General features: G+C 41.6%; 1 protein-coding gene across 9 annotated transcripts in view; it reads right to left on the minus strand.

Moving 5' to 3' along the window:
• ELF1 (E74 like ETS transcription factor 1) overlaps nucleotides 1-18,160 on the minus strand; it is a 118,600-nt gene that overhangs the window by 23,312 nt on the left and 77,128 nt on the right. For 8 of the 9 annotated variants that reach the window (XM_014608345.3, XM_014608344.3, XM_059723802.1 and 5 more), the window contains exons 3-5: nucleotides 11,779-11,953; nucleotides 5,157-5,264; nucleotides 4,344-4,508 (exon numbers count right to left, since the gene is read on the minus strand). In XM_014608345.3, coding sequence (XP_014463831.1) covers nucleotides 4,344-4,508; nucleotides 5,157-5,264; nucleotides 11,779-11,953 — 448 coding nt within the window. The remainder of the gene's footprint in view (nucleotides 1-4,343; nucleotides 4,509-5,156; nucleotides 5,265-11,778; nucleotides 11,954-18,160) is intronic. The other variant, XM_059723831.1, reaches the window with a different exon arrangement.

An 18,160-nucleotide genomic window follows, 5' to 3' on the forward strand; every position in this document is an offset into this window, starting at 1 on the left:
AAACGCACAGGTCAATTAAGGTTTTCCTAGCAATTAATAAGGCTATTTTTTTTCTTTTTAGTCTGAAGGTTGGGAGCCTTTAGCCTTACAAATGCTCTTTTCTTTTTGAAAAGATAGGAAGGATGAAGTCGCAAGTGATCTTGACATGAAAAAGATTGAGAACTACCATACCAGATCTTTAGGCTAGCTGCCTCTGATTCCACTGACCACAAGGGGCTGCTTTAAGTATTTGTGGCTCCTGGCGGAGGAAAATGGAGTCATTCTTGACTAGCTCATCCCCTTTACGTGAAACAACTCTCAAAGTTGTTTTTGGTGAATGGCCTTGAAGTCTCCTGTCAATGTGAGGTGCTGCAGGATTCCCCCTAGTTTCCCCTCTTATACAGAGTTCATGGGAGGATGCTAGGGAGGATAAAGGGACAAAGTGCCTTCCATACACTGATGACAGTCTCCATAATCACCATCTGGCTTGATTTTTCCAACATAATGAAATTACCTTATATCTAAATGAGACCACGACTGGCATGGGAACTAGGTGGTTAAAACTCAGTCCAAAATCTACAGCTTGGGGAAACAACCAGCAGCACTGATCATACATACAAGCACCTCTGACTAAGGGTGTACATCCTGAAGCAGGCTTGCAATTTAGAGGTCTGATTAAATCCTTGATCACATTACAGCTGTAACCAAGAGTGCTTTTTCCTTCCCCCACAGGAAGTCTGTGACCTTGACTTCTGAATGTAGACTTTGATGCTGTAGTAATTCACACTTCTCTTACCACAAGCTTAGAGTACTGCAAGCCATTCTACATGGATGGTGCTACTCTATAACACGACCCAGAAGCTGAATTTATTGCAGAATGAAGCTGTTAGCTTACTGTATCACACAAAGAGCCCATATAACACTGATACTCTGTAACTGAGCCAAGGGAAGTGTTGATTTCATCCTATAAAGACTAATATTCTAGGTCCATATTACACCAGACTGTGTGAAACCATAAAATTGCAATCAAGAGACACGCAAGCTAATATTCCATCTTTAAAAAAAAAAAAAAAAAGGATTGCTGGCAGGATATTTCCCTTAAGCATCCTAGGCTTCAAAACATAATTCCTTCTTTGATTCAGTGTGGCCTGAATTTGTTGCCCAACTACACAAAACTAATTTTTAAAGGGGAATTCTGTGAAAAGGTGGCTTGACATGTCTGGTTGAGCAGGTATGAGTTACTGATATTTTTGTCCTTTTATACAAGTAATGCCCTATGTATGCTGTTTTTGTTTTTATTTGTTTCTACTCTTGTAGAAGCACCTACTGCCAGGAGTACAGGCTATCAATCTGAAATTAAAAATTCAGATATACTGTATTTACTCAAATCCAAGACAAGGTTTCCCCCCCAATTTTGCATGGGGAATAAGCCCCCCTCATCCTGGATCCAAGTATGACACAGCAGGGAGATAAGCAGCTGCTGAGCTCTGGCTCTGGCTCCAACACAGCACCAGAGCTCGACCTGTAGCTGCTGTCTGCCCTCAGTTTCTGGCCCCCCATCTGTCCCCCTAGTGTCCCCTGCTGCCTCTACTACCCCCTCATCTGTCCCCCCACTGCCCCCGTCTCTGCCATCTGCTCACCCCTGTCTAGCTCCACTTGCCCACTATACACTGCTTTGCTCTGGCACTGGCAGGTTCCAGCCCAGGGCACAAAGCACATGTTTGCTCTGGCCCCAGCCTAGTCCCATAGCAGCCCTGCCACTACTGAGGCCCAAGCAAACACATGCTCTGTGCCCCAGGCCAGAGTGGGGCCAGAGCCTACTGGAGCTGGAGCTAAGGTAAGCAGCATGGGAGGAGGGTGAGGGAGCAAATGAGAGGACAGAAATTGTGGGCAGGGGGAGAGGAGGGGAAGGGGCAGAAAACAGATGCCAGAGAAGTAGGCGGGGGGACAGGCAGCAGGGTGGTAGAAGTGGTGAAGGGAATAGAAAGCAGGGGACAAGTTGTGGAAGAGCAAGGGACAAGGGTCAGTCTGCTTGACACCCACCTGCCACGGCTTTCCCTGATGCAACACTGGGGTTGGGAAGTGAATTTAAGATGGCCCTCCAATAATTGGATTCTATACATGGAAACAAATGTATAAATTTTCCACGGGGGTCATCTTAAATTCAGAGATTTGGGCAAATATATCCATTTCACACAGCCGACAGCCCAACAAAGCATACTGCTTCTCCCTGTTTTGATGCTCATTTAGCTGTTACGTTTACAGAGGCTATGTCTACAGGGATATGGTAGGCCAATCTAGTTTGTTCCATCTAATTGCAGCTGTTTAAATAAACCAAAATGAAGCACATGAATGAACAGGCACATTACCCTTGAATTTACACCATTCTGTTCTTGCTTTCTGCTAAGATACCCTTTGGCACTATTCCAATGCTCAGCTCTATACTCTGCGAGTCTTTTTACAGTGCAGTGGTAGGTATCGCAATGCAAGGGCTGGGGGAGGATCAAACAACAATCTCCCATTAAGTCCCTCACAGCATCCATTTATTCTGCCAGCAAAAGCCTGTCAGGCAGCAGAGAGGACTGTGTGGAGTGCAGTGATCATGAAAGTAAAAAAACCAAACAAACAAACATACCCAAGAGAATAAGGCAGATGCATTTGGAATCATCCAAGCAGTTAGATTTACCTCTGTGGTTTCATAGAGATCTTAGTGCTGAGCCATTATGGCTAGTAAAGAAGAAGGGTATTACATCAATGTGACATTTATTTTGAGAGGCTTTGGGCTCTGTTGGCTAGCAGTTGGCAGTATACTCAATGTATGGCATTCCCGCATGCTGTCCTATAGATGCTGGGAGATGTTACCATGAGGCGAGTCCCCGAGAGATGTAGATCTTCAAAAAGCCAAGGGGGAAACTAAGGACAATATGCAATACTACTATGTACCAGCTGGTGCAAGACTGGAAGGGAGAGAAAACTATCTATATAGGCAGTCCTGCAAGACCTGCTTTTTCTAACGACAGAAGTGTCAAAATGGAGCACTAACTTTGCCTGAAGCTCTTTCTAACTAAGAGTGTTGTCAAACACCAGAATACATTATCTACAAATTTTATGGAATCTCCATCATTCAAAGTTAATGCAGATTAGACAAACATTTTGGCCTAGCATGGTTTAGATAGAGATGCTCCTGACCTTGAGCAGGGGCTTGGACTACATCAGCGTTTCTCAACCAGTGGGTTGTGACCCAAAAGTGGGTTGCAAGAATATATGAAAGGATTGATAAAAATCTTTAAAAAATGGATTTTCTTTTAAAAGAGAAAAATGTGGGAAACTGTGGCTTTTCCCTTGCAGGCTGGCAGAGTTCCCTGGGGCCCCTCCTGCCCCACATACCCAACACCTGCCTCACACACTGGGGGGCTGGGGCCTAGGGGCAGTGGGTCAGGAGTAAGGGGTCCTGGGTCAGGACCAGCCATCAATGTTTACAAATGGGTCCCAGTACAAAAAGAGTTGAGAACCACTGGACTAGATGATCTCCTGAGGTCTTTTTCAGCCCTATTTTTCTTTGATAGAAAGCTAAGTGTATTAATGAAAATGTGAGCCAAGGAACCATTTTTAGCAACATCTTTCTTCCTGTACCAGATGCTACAGCAAACCTGCTTGCTGTGCAACATTTGATTTCTTAAACCAAACACTGGTGACATTCTGAGTGAGAAGCAGTGCAGGGGAAACACAAGGATGGAAATAAGAAAGGAAAAATAAGAGCAGGAAATTGCTTAGGAACAGAGGTACAAAAACAACAGTGGGACTAAAGAATTTGAAAATTCAGGGACATAAAAGTTCTCAGTCTCTGGCGGAAATGTCATTCTGAGCACACTGGTGAGAAGGGGTTAGATGTTAAGCAAGCAGAAATAGGGTCCTGGAAGATAGCTGAAATCCAAAACTATAGTTTGAATCCTTCTTTTAAAGTTGCATTATGAGGTCATAAATTCTCAGTTGCTCCCCTTGATTGGACCACATAGCTTATTTGGGGTCAAGGTAATACCAATGGATTTTTGGTGCAGTTCTACTTTGGAGAGACTAAAGTATGGAATAGTACAGGATCCATATGTATAGTGTAATAATAATTCCACATGATTAGAACTGTACCATCACTAGTACCTGAGTAAACACCCTCAGTTGGAAGTGAAAAGCAAATAAAATGGTGATTTTCTTGATTTGCCAGAAGAGAAAACTTAATCCAATTTACTGATGTTTGCATGCATAGCTTCTATTAATACTAAATGGAACCTGTATGCACACAGGATGAAGACAGCACATCTCTAAGTGTTTTGTTATTCCAAAGTTGTATATCCCATGAGCCCCCTTACCCTTTTTCTTCTTAGGTTGCTCAAGTTCTGGAGTATCTAGTGATTCACTATAACAGTCTTGAGGTTGGTGAACTTCTACTACCTCAGGGATCCCATCAAGTGTGACCGATACATGCGTAATAGGAGCAACCATAACTTCATCTTCAGATGTACCAAATATATTTGCTTAAGGAAAAAAACAATAAAGACTTTAAGAATACTCCAACAGAATTAAGTGGACTTTTTAAAACCACTTCCATTTCTAAGAGAAACAAGTAAGCAAGCCAAATAAAACCATAATAGTGTACAGAAAATGCATTACTGCAATTAAGGTCTTCATGACAAAACAGATCAGTCCTTAAGTAAACACATCTGTTCGTGAAGTTTATACAGAATAAACAACTTAGTTGCAAAAGAATTTAATGCTCTAAACAGAAGCTAAGTTCTGATGCAATCACAAAAGAATAGCACTATATTTTCATTCATATTTAAGGTAAGCTGGATAGATAAAGTGACTATTGTTACTTTGCCAGCATGAATGAGAAGTCTCTCAAGGGCCAAGATAGGAGCAGCATTTAGCAGAATATCACCCACAATATCACTTTAAGAATACTCACCCACCTTATTTTATGTTCCCTCCTGTGTGCCCTTCAGTGGCCAACCCTGACAGGTTTCAGTGCTGCCGTGATTTTTCACCACACACTATGTTCCAATGTCAAATCTACTGACAAATCCCCCATCCATCCATTTCTTTTATAAAAGCACAAGCCATAATATATTGTTTTTCATATTTCACTTAGAAATATGGATCTGACATATGACTTTTAGACTTACTTATTCTTTTTTCATCCAACATAGGACCAGGGGAATCCATATTGAGAAGTGCCTCAGCAGCTTCAATAGTCTCCATTGTTTCATCTCCATTATGACAAGATGCTTCAACTGCAGGCAAGAGACAATATCTCATTTGTAACAAGCTGCAGCTTGGACTTAAGCTTTACAAGCTGCTTAATTTTATGCACTTTTGCCTAAAAGGTTATATTTAGCTGATATACACAATGTATAAGTGGCAATATTTATGGGATGGAAATGAAGGTTCAAAGCATCTTGGTGAATAAAAGATACTTTTTAAAATAGCTTTTCCTAAACTGTGATCTATTCTTCCCCACCTTTTCCTCTATCACTTCCACCCACTGATGGTATATGGAGTAAACAGTCCTGTGCCTATAAGCCCTGGGGGGAAAAAAGTACTAGAAAACACAAGTGTATTTTGGATCATGACCTTAAAAACTGCCAACCTCTGTCTCTTGTGAACAAAGGGAGTGAATTCCAAAAACTCAAGGCACTCACCAAAAATACTCTGCTCTCTACTCCCCTAAGTGTTAATGGACAGAAGACAGCATGACATTTTACCCCATCACAACATCCACAAGAGGGCACATATATAACCCAAAAAACAACTCATAAAACATTCAGATTCTTGGAGATTATAACCAGCAACAGGAATTGTGCCCACCAGCAGTGGGCTGGGAATCAGTGCAACACAGAACGAAATATTCAGTGCCAAAAGATTTTGATAACCAATGGAATTTACTGGACACTTCATCGTAGTTCTCATGTACACAGCTGTAGGTGATTTCAAGACTTCAATCTCTAACTTGAAGAGAAAAAAAAAAAGGACTGAAGGTCAAAATATATATAAGAAATTACTCTAGCTTCTCCCATTGCTTGGAGTTCATTCTCACTGAGCCACTAAGTGCTCTGCTAGAGAACTATCTTGGTCCCCATTTGCAGGGGGATTTGGCAACCTGTAACCCACAGGCCAAATCCAGCCCCACAAAGGGCTTGGATCCAGGCTGCATTTTACTCAGGGTTTACAGATCCTCAGCCATTTAATCCAATCCACATTTTGTTAAAGTTATGCAGATTGCCTCTGGCTGCTCCAGCCTTCACTGAGGCTGTTCTTCCTTACTGCAACCTCTGGAGCAGCTGGAAGAGTATGATGACCCATGGTGCTGACTGGTTCTCAAGCTGCAGCCCGGTATTAAAGGTTGCAGCTCTGCCCCCTCCAGGTGTGCTCAAGGTCTGACCCTCTTACAGACCTCACTAAGGACAATGCAGGCAAGTTTGTATAACCGGGTCTTCAACCACACTGTTCAAACTAAGCAGGAATAGAATACTATTATTCAGTCTAAAGCATACCAAAAAAGTACAGTTGTGAGGCCTTCTTTAATATCTACTACAAGTGTTGCAACTTAGACGTGCACTATATTCAATACAAAAAACACGCATTGGAAATGGTACCTTGAATAAGTAGTAATGGCTTTCTTTCTCCATGCACTATCATTTTGCCTTATTATTTAAGTAAAGCCCTATCAAGCCATATATTCATAGCAAACACTATCCAACATTTCCTTTACTACCATGGTGTTTGTGGAATTGCACCCCTAGGGTCAGATTCCATTCCACCCTGAAAATGGTATTAATCCAAATGGTCAGTGGGTCTACCTCCTCCTTACTGCTTTTTAGTGACTCCATTTGAAGGGTAAGATGGTGGTTGTTCCAAATGTAGATGCATTAATGGAATTTAATTGAAATACATTCTCACTTATGTTTTTATGTCTATTTACATACCTAATAAGTGGAACAGAATATGATCTATTGTTATCACAAGTAGTAGCTTAGCATGACCCCTGCTCCATGGCTATTGCCTTACTTATGGTAAGACAGTAACAGCTGAAATCCCCTCACAATGTAAATCCCTATATAATATGATAAAGTGAGCTTTATTTAGCCCCAATTAAATGCATTAAAACAAAAAACAAACCCTGGAATGCTGCATACAGCTGGGTTCCTAACACGGTGGCTGCTTGAGTGACTAATTTCCACTTGTACTTAAATGCTTTTGGGGTCTACTAGTTACATTCATACAACCCCACACTCTCTACAGCATGCCCTCATTGTCAGCATTTGTGGCAATCAGCTTCAAAGTACAGACAATAAGGCCTGTTGTCCAAGCTGAGAAGGACTGTGCCAGTTACAGCTGTATTTAAATTCAGCCCTGATTCCACTACAGACAGAAACAGAGACCCGGAGACTCAAAATAACAGCAAAATCAAGAAAAAGGGCAGTCACAAAGAAATGAGTTAGAGCTACAGATTTAGTGACTTTTTTCAGAAGAAATTATTATAATTTGAACTGTAATCTGGTTGTTGCCTAGCTCTCTAACCCAATTATAATTTAAGACCACTTGAAATTGGGGGATATAGCAAAATATTGCTTTAAAAACACACATTTTTCAAGAGACATTGTTCAGTCTGTGGGTAGTATTACAGCGTTGTGTAATCTACATACTCATGATGACTCAAGAGTTATTGCTCAATTCATGTAAGTTACTTTAATAGTGGGAGGGGGATGAAGAGAATTGTATTTCAGCAGAAACACCCTCTCAAGATTACTTGGCATTCAAATTCAGCACTTGTATCAACTGTAAGTCACTCTTGTGGGTCCTAATGTACTCAGGCCTGTACAATTTAATTACTGGTACATAACAATTGAAAGTCTTTTTTCTATTTGTTCCTACTGGCACCTCCCCAATCAGAACATGCATTCATCTGTGTTACAACATTCTCTTTCATCCAAACACAGTACACTGTGGTTAACTAGCTATGGGATAATTTACTACTAAGGTTTGATTCACCATTGTTCCAATTTCCTGCCAGCCCCTCCCACTCTCTATTATGAACTCCTGATAAACTATTGCTACTGGATAATTCACCATTAGAGTGACAAATTAACCTGAGTTTATTGCTATTTGGGGCTTATTTTAAATAAACTGTTCTTAAATAAAAAGCACACTCCAATACAGGGAGCAGAGAAGAGGTAGCAATAATTTGAGGGATCCAATTAGTTGCTCACTTTTAGGTACATTATTGATAATTACTGTTAAAAAAATAGCAAGGTATACAGTCTAACAAAACATTTTCTCTTAGAATTTATGCTACCAAAAATATTGCCCCCCATTCTTCCCAGCAGAAATAATGTAGCCTGTTATGTACCTCAAGGTCAAGCACATTTTTAAAGAAAAAACCCCCAACTTCTATTACTCCTCTTTTAATTATTTACAGTCTACTTAGATCAGCAGCTACTGACCATACAATCTATTGCAATTTCTCAGTGTAACATGCTTTTAATATACAAAGAAGGTAGAGGTGCACTTTATAGATTAACTAAATCAGAGATGCATAAACTTTCATGAGCCCAAGCTCATTTCATGTGATGAGCTTTCAGGCTCATAAAAACTTTTGCATCTCTGATTTAGCTGGTCCGTAAAGTGCATCTCCACCCTGCCTTCTGCCTGACTTCAGGCTAACACTACTGTATCTTTCCATGTTTTAACACGGAATGAGAGCTATACTGTTAAATGAAGCATGTCTGTCACTAAAAATAATAAAAAGATTTATAATTTGGATAAATGAAGTAACTGGAATAGTCACTGTAAAAACCACTTCTTTTATATGGCAGTTTCAAGAGGGTGTCTTGCATCATGTTCAAAATTAGAATTGAAGCAATGGCTATGGTTTGCATTAAAAATAAACTCTTGTAGATTTCTCCAAGAAACTTGGGAGAAAGTGGGAGAAAGTGCTATGTTTTACATATAGCCCAAAGACTATACATATCAGCATTCCTATGGTCATATAGAAATGACTGTGTATGCAGAGCCTTATAGACCACGTGCATGCTCAGAGCAACAGGGGAAGGTAAAAAAGGAAAAAAATAAAATACCTAGGATTCCTCTGTAGTGAAAAGAGAAATATCTTCTTGGATGAGAATGTGTGCTTTGCATATGGGCAATAATCATACTAGGTAAGCACTATAGTAAAGTTTGCACTCAGATACGCATGTCCCTTAATAAATACAAAAGGCAAGAATTTCATAGGGTGGTATCTTTTACTGGATCAACTGCATAGTTGGGATAGAGTTAGACACACTGACCTGAAGAAGAACGCCTTGCCTAACTGTACCCCTGCTATGCAGTTGGTCCCATAAAAGATACCACCTTAAGAAATCCTTGACTCTTGCAGAACTCCTGGACCATCACTAGCTACAACGGCACTCTTAACATTCAACAAATTGTTATTTTAATCCTGAATCCTAATAAGAGAGATTATGTTAGTGCCCCAAGAGGCAGAGGAGCCACTATGTTTTCCATAGGGTGGCAGTTTAAATTGGATGAAAAAAAATGGGAAAGTCCTAATTTTATAGCATGGAGTAAAGGGGGGGGGGGCCGCGGAGAGGAGGTTAAGCAAGTTTTGACTACACATGCAACACCATACCCTAGTGCCATGCGCTGTGTGCGACTCCATAGGCTCTGTGAAACCATGGGCTACAAGCATGGCAGGTTTCCAGTCTCTGGGGACGTTGAGGAAGACCGTAGCACAGTACAAGCCTTGTGTGAGCAGCAAATGACCACAAGGCTGTTGGCAGGCAAGGGTGGGCCGATCCATTAGCCAAAAAAATACTAACGCTAATTCAAGTTTACACCATTTCCACAGCTCAAAAGACTCTGGAATGTGGTGCATTAAGGAAGTAGAAATTATCAGCCGTCCAATTACACATTAGAAATAACCAAGGATCCCAGTTTTCTCTGTAAAAAAAAAATAAAAAAAAAAATCCCCAATTTTTGGTTTAAAATAAGTAACCCAAAATCCACATTTTTCCATGATTAAAATGAAACACTACTATATATATATGTAGATATATATCTAATAGTCAATATATAATCTATATCACTATCTATATTAGTGGTGTTTCATTTTAATCATGGGAAAATGTGGATTTTGGGTTACTTTTTTTTAAACTAAAATGGGTGAATTTTTTTTTTTTTAATCAGAGAAAACCAGGATCCTTGGAAATAATAAATACAAGCAGCAAGGGACTTAAGTCAGAGTTCCAGTCAGTAGTTAGCAAACAGCCCAAAATTGACATGAGATCATGACAGAAATTACTGAAGAGCCTTGAGCTACACATCTGTAAAACTCTGTTTTGTTCATGGATAACTCACTAATGGAAAAAAGGGGCAAACTCTTCAAATAAAACTCTGCTGAGAATAATTCCTGCCAAGTGGGTTTTAGTTTTGTTTTTAAATATGGGCACACATCCGGTACAAAAAGTTGCACGGTAGGAGAACAAACTTCTGTCAAACATCTTAGTCAAGGTTACCACATGCGAAAGGACTCAAAATATTAAGAGCATGACTTTGAAAACTGTTCTGGTTGGGAGGTTAGACTTTCAGGCAATCTCACTACCGTTCACCAACACTTGAGACTACATGTTTGTGACCTTCTCACTGGAAAAAAGCAAAACAAAAATAGATACTACTATCACCTAGATCAAAATTCTGGGAAGATGTCCACTCCCTGCAATGCTTTATACCTTCTGAAGGATCACTTTGCATGGTCTGTGTACTCAGTATCTGCCTGAAAGATCTGAGCTATCTATGATACTGCAAATAAGCCTTCCTCATTAGGGTCCATTTGTTTTCTCTTCTTCTCAGTCCCTCTTCACTAACAGAGTTTTATATAAAACACCCATGTCATCAAACTATGCCACTGTTAAATGTTGCAAATTATCTTCTGTATTTTTTACACTTACTTTTATAACTCTAACCATCATTAGCCTATATATTTTAAAGCTACTAATGCATCTTCAGGTAGTTAAAACAGTAAAATTACATCAAAAGTCTAGTTTACTTCTTGCTATAGATACCTGCTTTTATCGAAAAAGTTCTGAAAAGCCAGGTACCCACCTCTAAAGCCAGGTACCCACCAGAAAATACGAACAAATACCTTACAAAAATAAAAAGCACAAAGTCTGAGAAACTTTCGGGTGGGGCCTTCCAGCACCTATACTGTAGTTTATTAATTGTCCAATTTAGACTGTAAACTCATATGCAGGATATATATCATCATCTTCATAATGTATAGCACTAACAAGAAATTAGTAATAAAATAGCAATTCTCATTTATAAAAATATTTTCTACTTGCTTTTTTCATGATTTTGGAAAAGGCAGAGTCATAACATTCAGCTGGGAGAGAAGTTTTTGCTACTTGTTTTTTCTAACAGCACCACAATTCTGCTTACACTGGACACCTTCCACAGTTTCTACTGCTATTCTAATAAAATATATTGCATTTTGTAAAAAAAAATGCAAAGCATTAGGCACATGCATCAAGTATACTGTAACAAGTCTACTTACCCTTATTGCCAGTACCTTAAGTTTTGTTTTAAAACAGACCTAGTGGTAAAGAACATGGTAAGAGATTCTATGCAGCCCTACACATTTCCCCTATAACTTATCTTTCATACTTGGCTCTGGCATAGGTCTGTTTCATTTTGCTTTGTAAGAAAAAGTTTTTCACTGCAAGCCACTGCCACCTTGTTAAAGCAACAAACCTGTCAGAGTGATATCATCATCTTCTATGATTTGCTCTTCTGCAACATCCAATGAACTTTCGGTAATCATGTCACTAGGTTCATCAACACAGGATAAGCCAGAGTAATTGTGTAGGAGGTCTGCACTAGGAACATGTTCCACAATGACAGCAGGGAAAATAGATGGATCACCAAGCTATGAAAAAATAAATAAATAAAAAGATTTAAGCTACTCCCAAACTTTGTTTGCCAATGTACAATACATCAGGGATAGCCAACCTGCAATACCTATGCCACAAGTGGCACAGGCCGCAGGTCAGGAAGGGGGTAGGTAGGTATTACAGCAGCAGACAGGACAGGAAGCAGAAAGCAGAGAAGCAGAATGAACAGGAAGAAAAAAAATCAGTGGCAGATCAGGCAAGGAGCACAGGGCAGGAAACAGAAAGCAGAACAGCAGATCCGGCAGGGGAAGGGGATTAAAGTGACACTCCAGGAGCGTGCAGGGCTAATTTGTGCTATACCTGCCAAAAACATTGACCATGACTGATCTACAGTGTAACTAAAAGCATTAGACAGCTAGGAACAGTAACAGTAACAATCCAGTAGTGTTTCAATCTGCAAAATGGAATAGCTGTAGACTAATCACTGAAGTTTCTGAAATGTTCATTTTGTTTTGAGCAAGAACATATAATAAAGACATAATTGAAAATCGTTTAATGTAGGATCCTCACAACAGCATTTTACAAAGTAAATTTTCAGAATAAACAATTTAAAAATGAACCGGACAGAGGATTCAAAAACGTACCGTAGGAAGTAACTGCACTACTCAGAGATGTAGCAGGGCATAAAAGATCATACCACCTGCTAGCTGTTTTTCAGCTCTAGTTCTTATGGTCCTGTTAATTTGAAGTTGTGCTATCCTCTCCCCTCCTCAGTGTCGACTGTCTATTATCAAACCCACCCTGCAAACTACTATTTTGCTTCAGATGCAGAAGAAATGAAGCAATTGGAAAATCAGCAGGAAGTCAAATTGGTCAGCAATAATTAAAAGATGCAGATTCTTTCAAAAGACAACTTCTTAACAGGAAGAGGTTTTCAGAATAAAAAGTACCCTTTGCTACAAACAAGTGTTTTCCAAAACAATTTTTAAAAGGTCATGTGCAGAAAGAGATTTACTATCTGACAGTAGCATAACATGTTACATATAACATATACCACATTAATTTCACAATCTACCAGGAAGATTATGCTTCTGTAAGCAAAACAATGTGTGTGAATTTGGAGCGGAGATATACTTCTGAAGAGTACAACACCTAGATTTGCAGAGCCTAATTTTTTAACCATGCTAGAAAAAAATATCACAATTGTAAGCTGTTTTGAGCATTATTTATTTCACATAATCTGACCATTGGATACAATTCATCTGAAAGTAAAATATGCCATAAGCTATTGGTTCAACACAAATGGATATTGGGGTGAAGTATCTCCCAGCAAAATGTTATGACTGTAAGTACTGAAGTAGCAAAGGGTGCCATTAAAAGTTTTGACAGGCAGTAATTATTAAGTTGAAAAGTATTTTCTAAAAATATGTTTTAACAACAGATGTGCATTTCATGGAATAAGGCACAGATTAAAAATAATTTAAAACAACATCCCCACCCCAATATACTTAAATTAATTTCTGCCATGAATTAGTAGCCCACTAAACACAAAAGCCAATTAACGGACTATCAGCAAACAGGTTCCTCAAAATGCAGCCTTTAAAGTAAAATGACAGCTTACCAAAGTAATACAAGTGACAGAAAAGCAGACTCACATAAGATCACTCTAGAAGTTCTGCTAATAGTAGGAAGGGAAGAGTAGAGCTAACTCCAAGAGAAAAAGGGCACAAAAAGGCACAGCCTCATGAAAAATAAATTAAATAGAATGAGCCAGGTCCACCCCGCTTTCATAATGAACAGTGTGCAAGTGCTTTCATTTGAGTCATCTACTTTATTAACATTATGAAAAAGGGTAATCAAGCCATTTATCCACTTAAGAACAAACCAGCTATTTTCTTAATGGAACAATAAAACAAAGACAGTCATTTACTCATCAGAAATAGTCAACTGACTCTGCACATTAGAAGCTAGATAGACATTAACCAGGACTCTATTCTTAAATTTTAGTTTATGCACCACTCCGGCTTCTCAAAGAATCGGGTGGTCACTTGGTGTTGATTCCATTTGTATTCTAGCTGAGAATAACAGACCAGATATTGAGAGAAGATGAAACAGCAAGCAAAAAAAACCAAAACAAAAGGACAAAGCATTTAGGAAAAAGGGAAAAATCATATATAGTCTCTGTATAACAAACTTCTTGATTTGCCACAGGGTTACATGATCATAAACTGGAGTAGAAATGATCTACAACAGACAGGCAATCTCGTTATTGCAATGTGGCCCAGCCTACCGAAATGTTTGAAGATCTGCAATCCAGCAAGTAGCCAGAGTAATGCACTGGGCAAAAGTTTATAAGTAATGACACATAAAACACTACATTTAAAGATTCCTATTAAAGCTGCACAGAAAAAAAACTCAAAAGCTATGACTATGCAAACTTAATTCAGCCGTTTAAGTGCATACAGGCAGTCCTCGGACTTATGACACAACTGGTTCCTGAAAACCGCATCTTAAGTGAAACGTTGCAACTCAGAACCAATTTTCCCATAGGAAGCAATGTTATAAATGGAGGATTGGTTCCTGAACCAAGGTCGGATATCCTATTTTCACCAAAAATAACTCAGAATTTTGTACTCAATCAATTACAGATGAGTAATATAGCTACATTAATATATTTATATTGTAAATAACAATCATATTGATTTGGAAGGACTTCTTTGAGGTGACTTTGCTGGACTTTTTGAAGGGTTCTTGGCTAGCGTCTTCTCAGGAGTCTTCGCTGCAGGTTTTTCTGGAATCTTGTCTGCTTTCTTAAAGAAAGCGTGCAAGGAAGGTGTTCTCCAGGGAGATAGGTGATGCAGCAAACTCATTAGCTTGTGTGGCGCGGCGTCGGATCAAGCGTTGTAAAGTCAAAACTGACGTCAGAAAGTTGAAACAGGGTGTCAATTTATAAAAGTTGTAAGTATGAAACGTTATAACTTGAAATGTTGTAAGTTGACTGCCCATATTCATTCTGATATGGTTTTAACTGCATAGTCCCTCCAGCCCCATATGTCCTGTACCTTCTTCAGAGATCAGGATGGACAATACTCACTTAAGTAGGTAGCAAACATTTTATTTCGGGAAGTATCTGCTGAGCATGTGCAAACTGTCTTCCACCCCCCCCCCCATAGGCTCCCCAAAGGACTAGGGGTGCACTGATAAAGATTTTTTTGTCCGATATTGATCCGATAGCTAATACGCAGCCCAGTAGCCTGGAGACCAGCATCCAGTCAGTAAGTCTGTAGGGGGAAGAGGCATGAGGGGGCCAGATTGAGGCCCCCATGGTGAGGGAGGGAGTGGGGTTGAGGCAGGGGTGCTGGTGCTGACCAGCTGGGGCAGGGCAGGGCAGGGTGCAGGATAAAGCCACAGGAGGCTCGTCTGGGGGGCACAGGGAGGTGGGAAGGTTGGGGTGCAGCTCCTGGCTGTTGCATGCACCCTGAGGGAAGTATGGGGGGCATGTGCCCCCAAGATTTGTGCAAGGGGCAAAGGCAAGCTGCCTGCTGTGGATTCCGGCCCAGGAACTGCACCAGCCTTTTCCCGGTGTGGGGGGCTGAACCGGGGCTGTGCTCAGGGTGGATGGGGATAGGGCAGGTGGCAGCACTGGGAGGAGGGCTAGAGGAGGACTAGGGCAAATTTTGGGGTGGCTCTAGCCCACTCCATAGTCCCCTTCCCAGCACCACCCCCGCCCACCCCTCACACAGCCCTGGCCCAGACCCCCTGCTGGGAAGAGGCTGGTGCAACCCCTGGCCCCAAGCCCACAGCAGGCAGCCCACCCTTGCCCTACACACAGATCCAGGGAGCACATGCCCCAAATGCCTCCCCCGGGGGGTATGCATAGTGGCTGGGAGCTGCCCCTCTGTGCCCCCCAAGATAAGCTGCCCAAGGCTCCATCCCACGCCCCACACTGCGCCAGCTGGGCAATGCCTACCCCTGCCCCATTCTCTCCCTCACTGTGGGGACCTCCATCTGCTTCCCCACCACAAACTTACCAGCCAGATGCTACTCTCCATCCTGCCTGGCTATATTCGGGGCTTTGTGAATGGTGTGGCTGCACATGGCATGTATCAGTGACATTATTGGCTACACTGGCCAAAAAAAGTTGACTGTCGATAGTGTCTATTTTCCTTTTATCGGTGCCAATCCGATATGGACTGATATATGGGTGCACCTCTATACCAGACTGTACCTTATTTTGATGATCTTGCTAAGCGAGGGTTTGTTAACCAGGGGTATGCATACCCCTGGGGGTACTTGGAAAGGCCCTAGGGGGTACACGTGGCCGGGTGGGGATGGAGCGTCACCATCCACCACCCCAGGAACACAGTTTACTGTAATCTATTCTGCAATACAGAACTTTATTTTGACAACACCTAAAGAATATTGCCCTGAAAACACATCAACAATGGTCATTGTGAATGGGTATCCCAGACATGGGGGTTTCTGTAATGCAGACAAGCAACAGTATGATAATTCTTAACTCTGCCTCATATTCAAGTAACTGAGGCATTTAGTCACATACATGCTTTTAAGAAAGGAAAAAAGGTAAACATATTAAAAGTAGGGCTGTCAAATGATTAAAAAAACTGATGGCAATTAGTTACATGATTTAAAAAAATTAGTCATAATTAATTGAGAGTTTAATCACACAGCTAAAAACTCAAAATTATGTGCGGAAAAAACTCAAAATTATGCAAAATGATGCAGGTATTTTGTATGGTTGGGGGTGGGTGTAGGGTATGTCTGTGGAGGGGAATTTGTGACGGTGTGGAAGGCTATGGGTGTGTATGTGGGGTTTGGAGCCCAGGGAGGGGGGTTGTTCGCAGCGGGGTCTGGAGCCTGGGGTGGGGGGACCCCTGCATGCCCTGTCAGGATGCCCAATCTGAGCCGGGTCCCTACCCAGCTGCCCTGGGCCCAGGGTGTGCCCCCTACCTAAGCATGGCCCGCAGCAGCGGTGGCCTCAGGCAGCCTAGGCTGGGGGCAGCTGCTCCAGCCCCAGCCCCCACCTGGGCTCAAACTTTCTCACTGACTTGCTCAATGGGTTCCAGGTGGTCCCAACCTGCCCTGGGCCCAAGGATGCCAGGCAGCCCCGCTGTAGCCCAGTACCGCCTTACCCAAACCCCTGGCATTGCCAACTCAGGTGGTTGGGGCTATGGATGGGGGGTTGTGAGTGGGTGGGTGTGCCCCCCCCCTCCATCTTCCTGCTGCAGCTGTCCAGAGCCTGCATCCCCCTGGAACCTGCATGGAGCTGCCGTGGCAGGGCTGCCTGGCACCCCTGGGCCCCATGGCTCGGGCTCAGTGTGGGTTGGGACTGCCTAGGAGCTCTGGCACAGGCCCAGACTGGGGATGCACAGGGACCCACAGGCCCAGAGGCAGCTCGTGCCAGAGCTCCCAGGAAGTCCTGACCCACCCCAAGCCTGAGCCGTGAGGCCCAAGGGTGCCAGGTAGCCCTGCTGAGGCTCAGCACTGCCTTCCCTGAACCCCAGTAATGCCAGCCCAGCTGCTCAGGGCCCTGGATAGGGGTTGTGGGTAGGTGCGTGGGTGGGTGTGCCCTGCTCCCTCACCTTCCTGCTGCAGCTGCCTGGTGCCCATGCCCAGGCTGCCCTATGGCAACTCTGCACCATCACTACTGTCCCGTGAGGCAGCCTGAAGATGGTGATGATGGCAGCAAGGCAGGGCAGCCGGGGCAGAGGCTCCAAAACCACGTGCACAATTAACGTGTTAAAAAAATTAATACATTAATTGGTTCTTGCAGTAATTTCACATGTTAACAATTATTAATTGACAGCCCTAATTAAAAGAACTGAGATGGAGGAATAAAAAGAAAATTATTCATAGGAATACTAAAATACTGAAAGTGTCGTTGATTTAATCTATCAAACTCTTAAGGGGAGAACAGAAGGAAAAATATCACTAAAAGCTTTAATAGTATTTTATTTTCTAAACCATATTGACCTCTTTCAGGTTTGCATATTACTAAGGCATAAAGATTTTCTTTCTTGCAGTACTTTAGGGTAGGAAAGCCTATATTAAGTATACTGTAAATCAGCCACAGAAAATGCATATATAGTTGTAAGCGTTCATGAAAAAAATGACATATTTCAAAAAAGTTCTTCGGTGTTAATGGCTAAAATATTTTCTTTGCACAGTGACTGCAGCCAGTTGCAAAGTTCACATATAAAATCTCCTTTCAGAAGAATCTG

The sequence above is a fragment of the Alligator mississippiensis genome, chromosome 1 (genome assembly GCF_030867095.1).
Source record: "Alligator mississippiensis isolate rAllMis1 chromosome 1, rAllMis1, whole genome shotgun sequence".
NCBI classification, from domain to species: domain Eukaryota; kingdom Metazoa; phylum Chordata; order Crocodylia; family Alligatoridae; genus Alligator; species Alligator mississippiensis.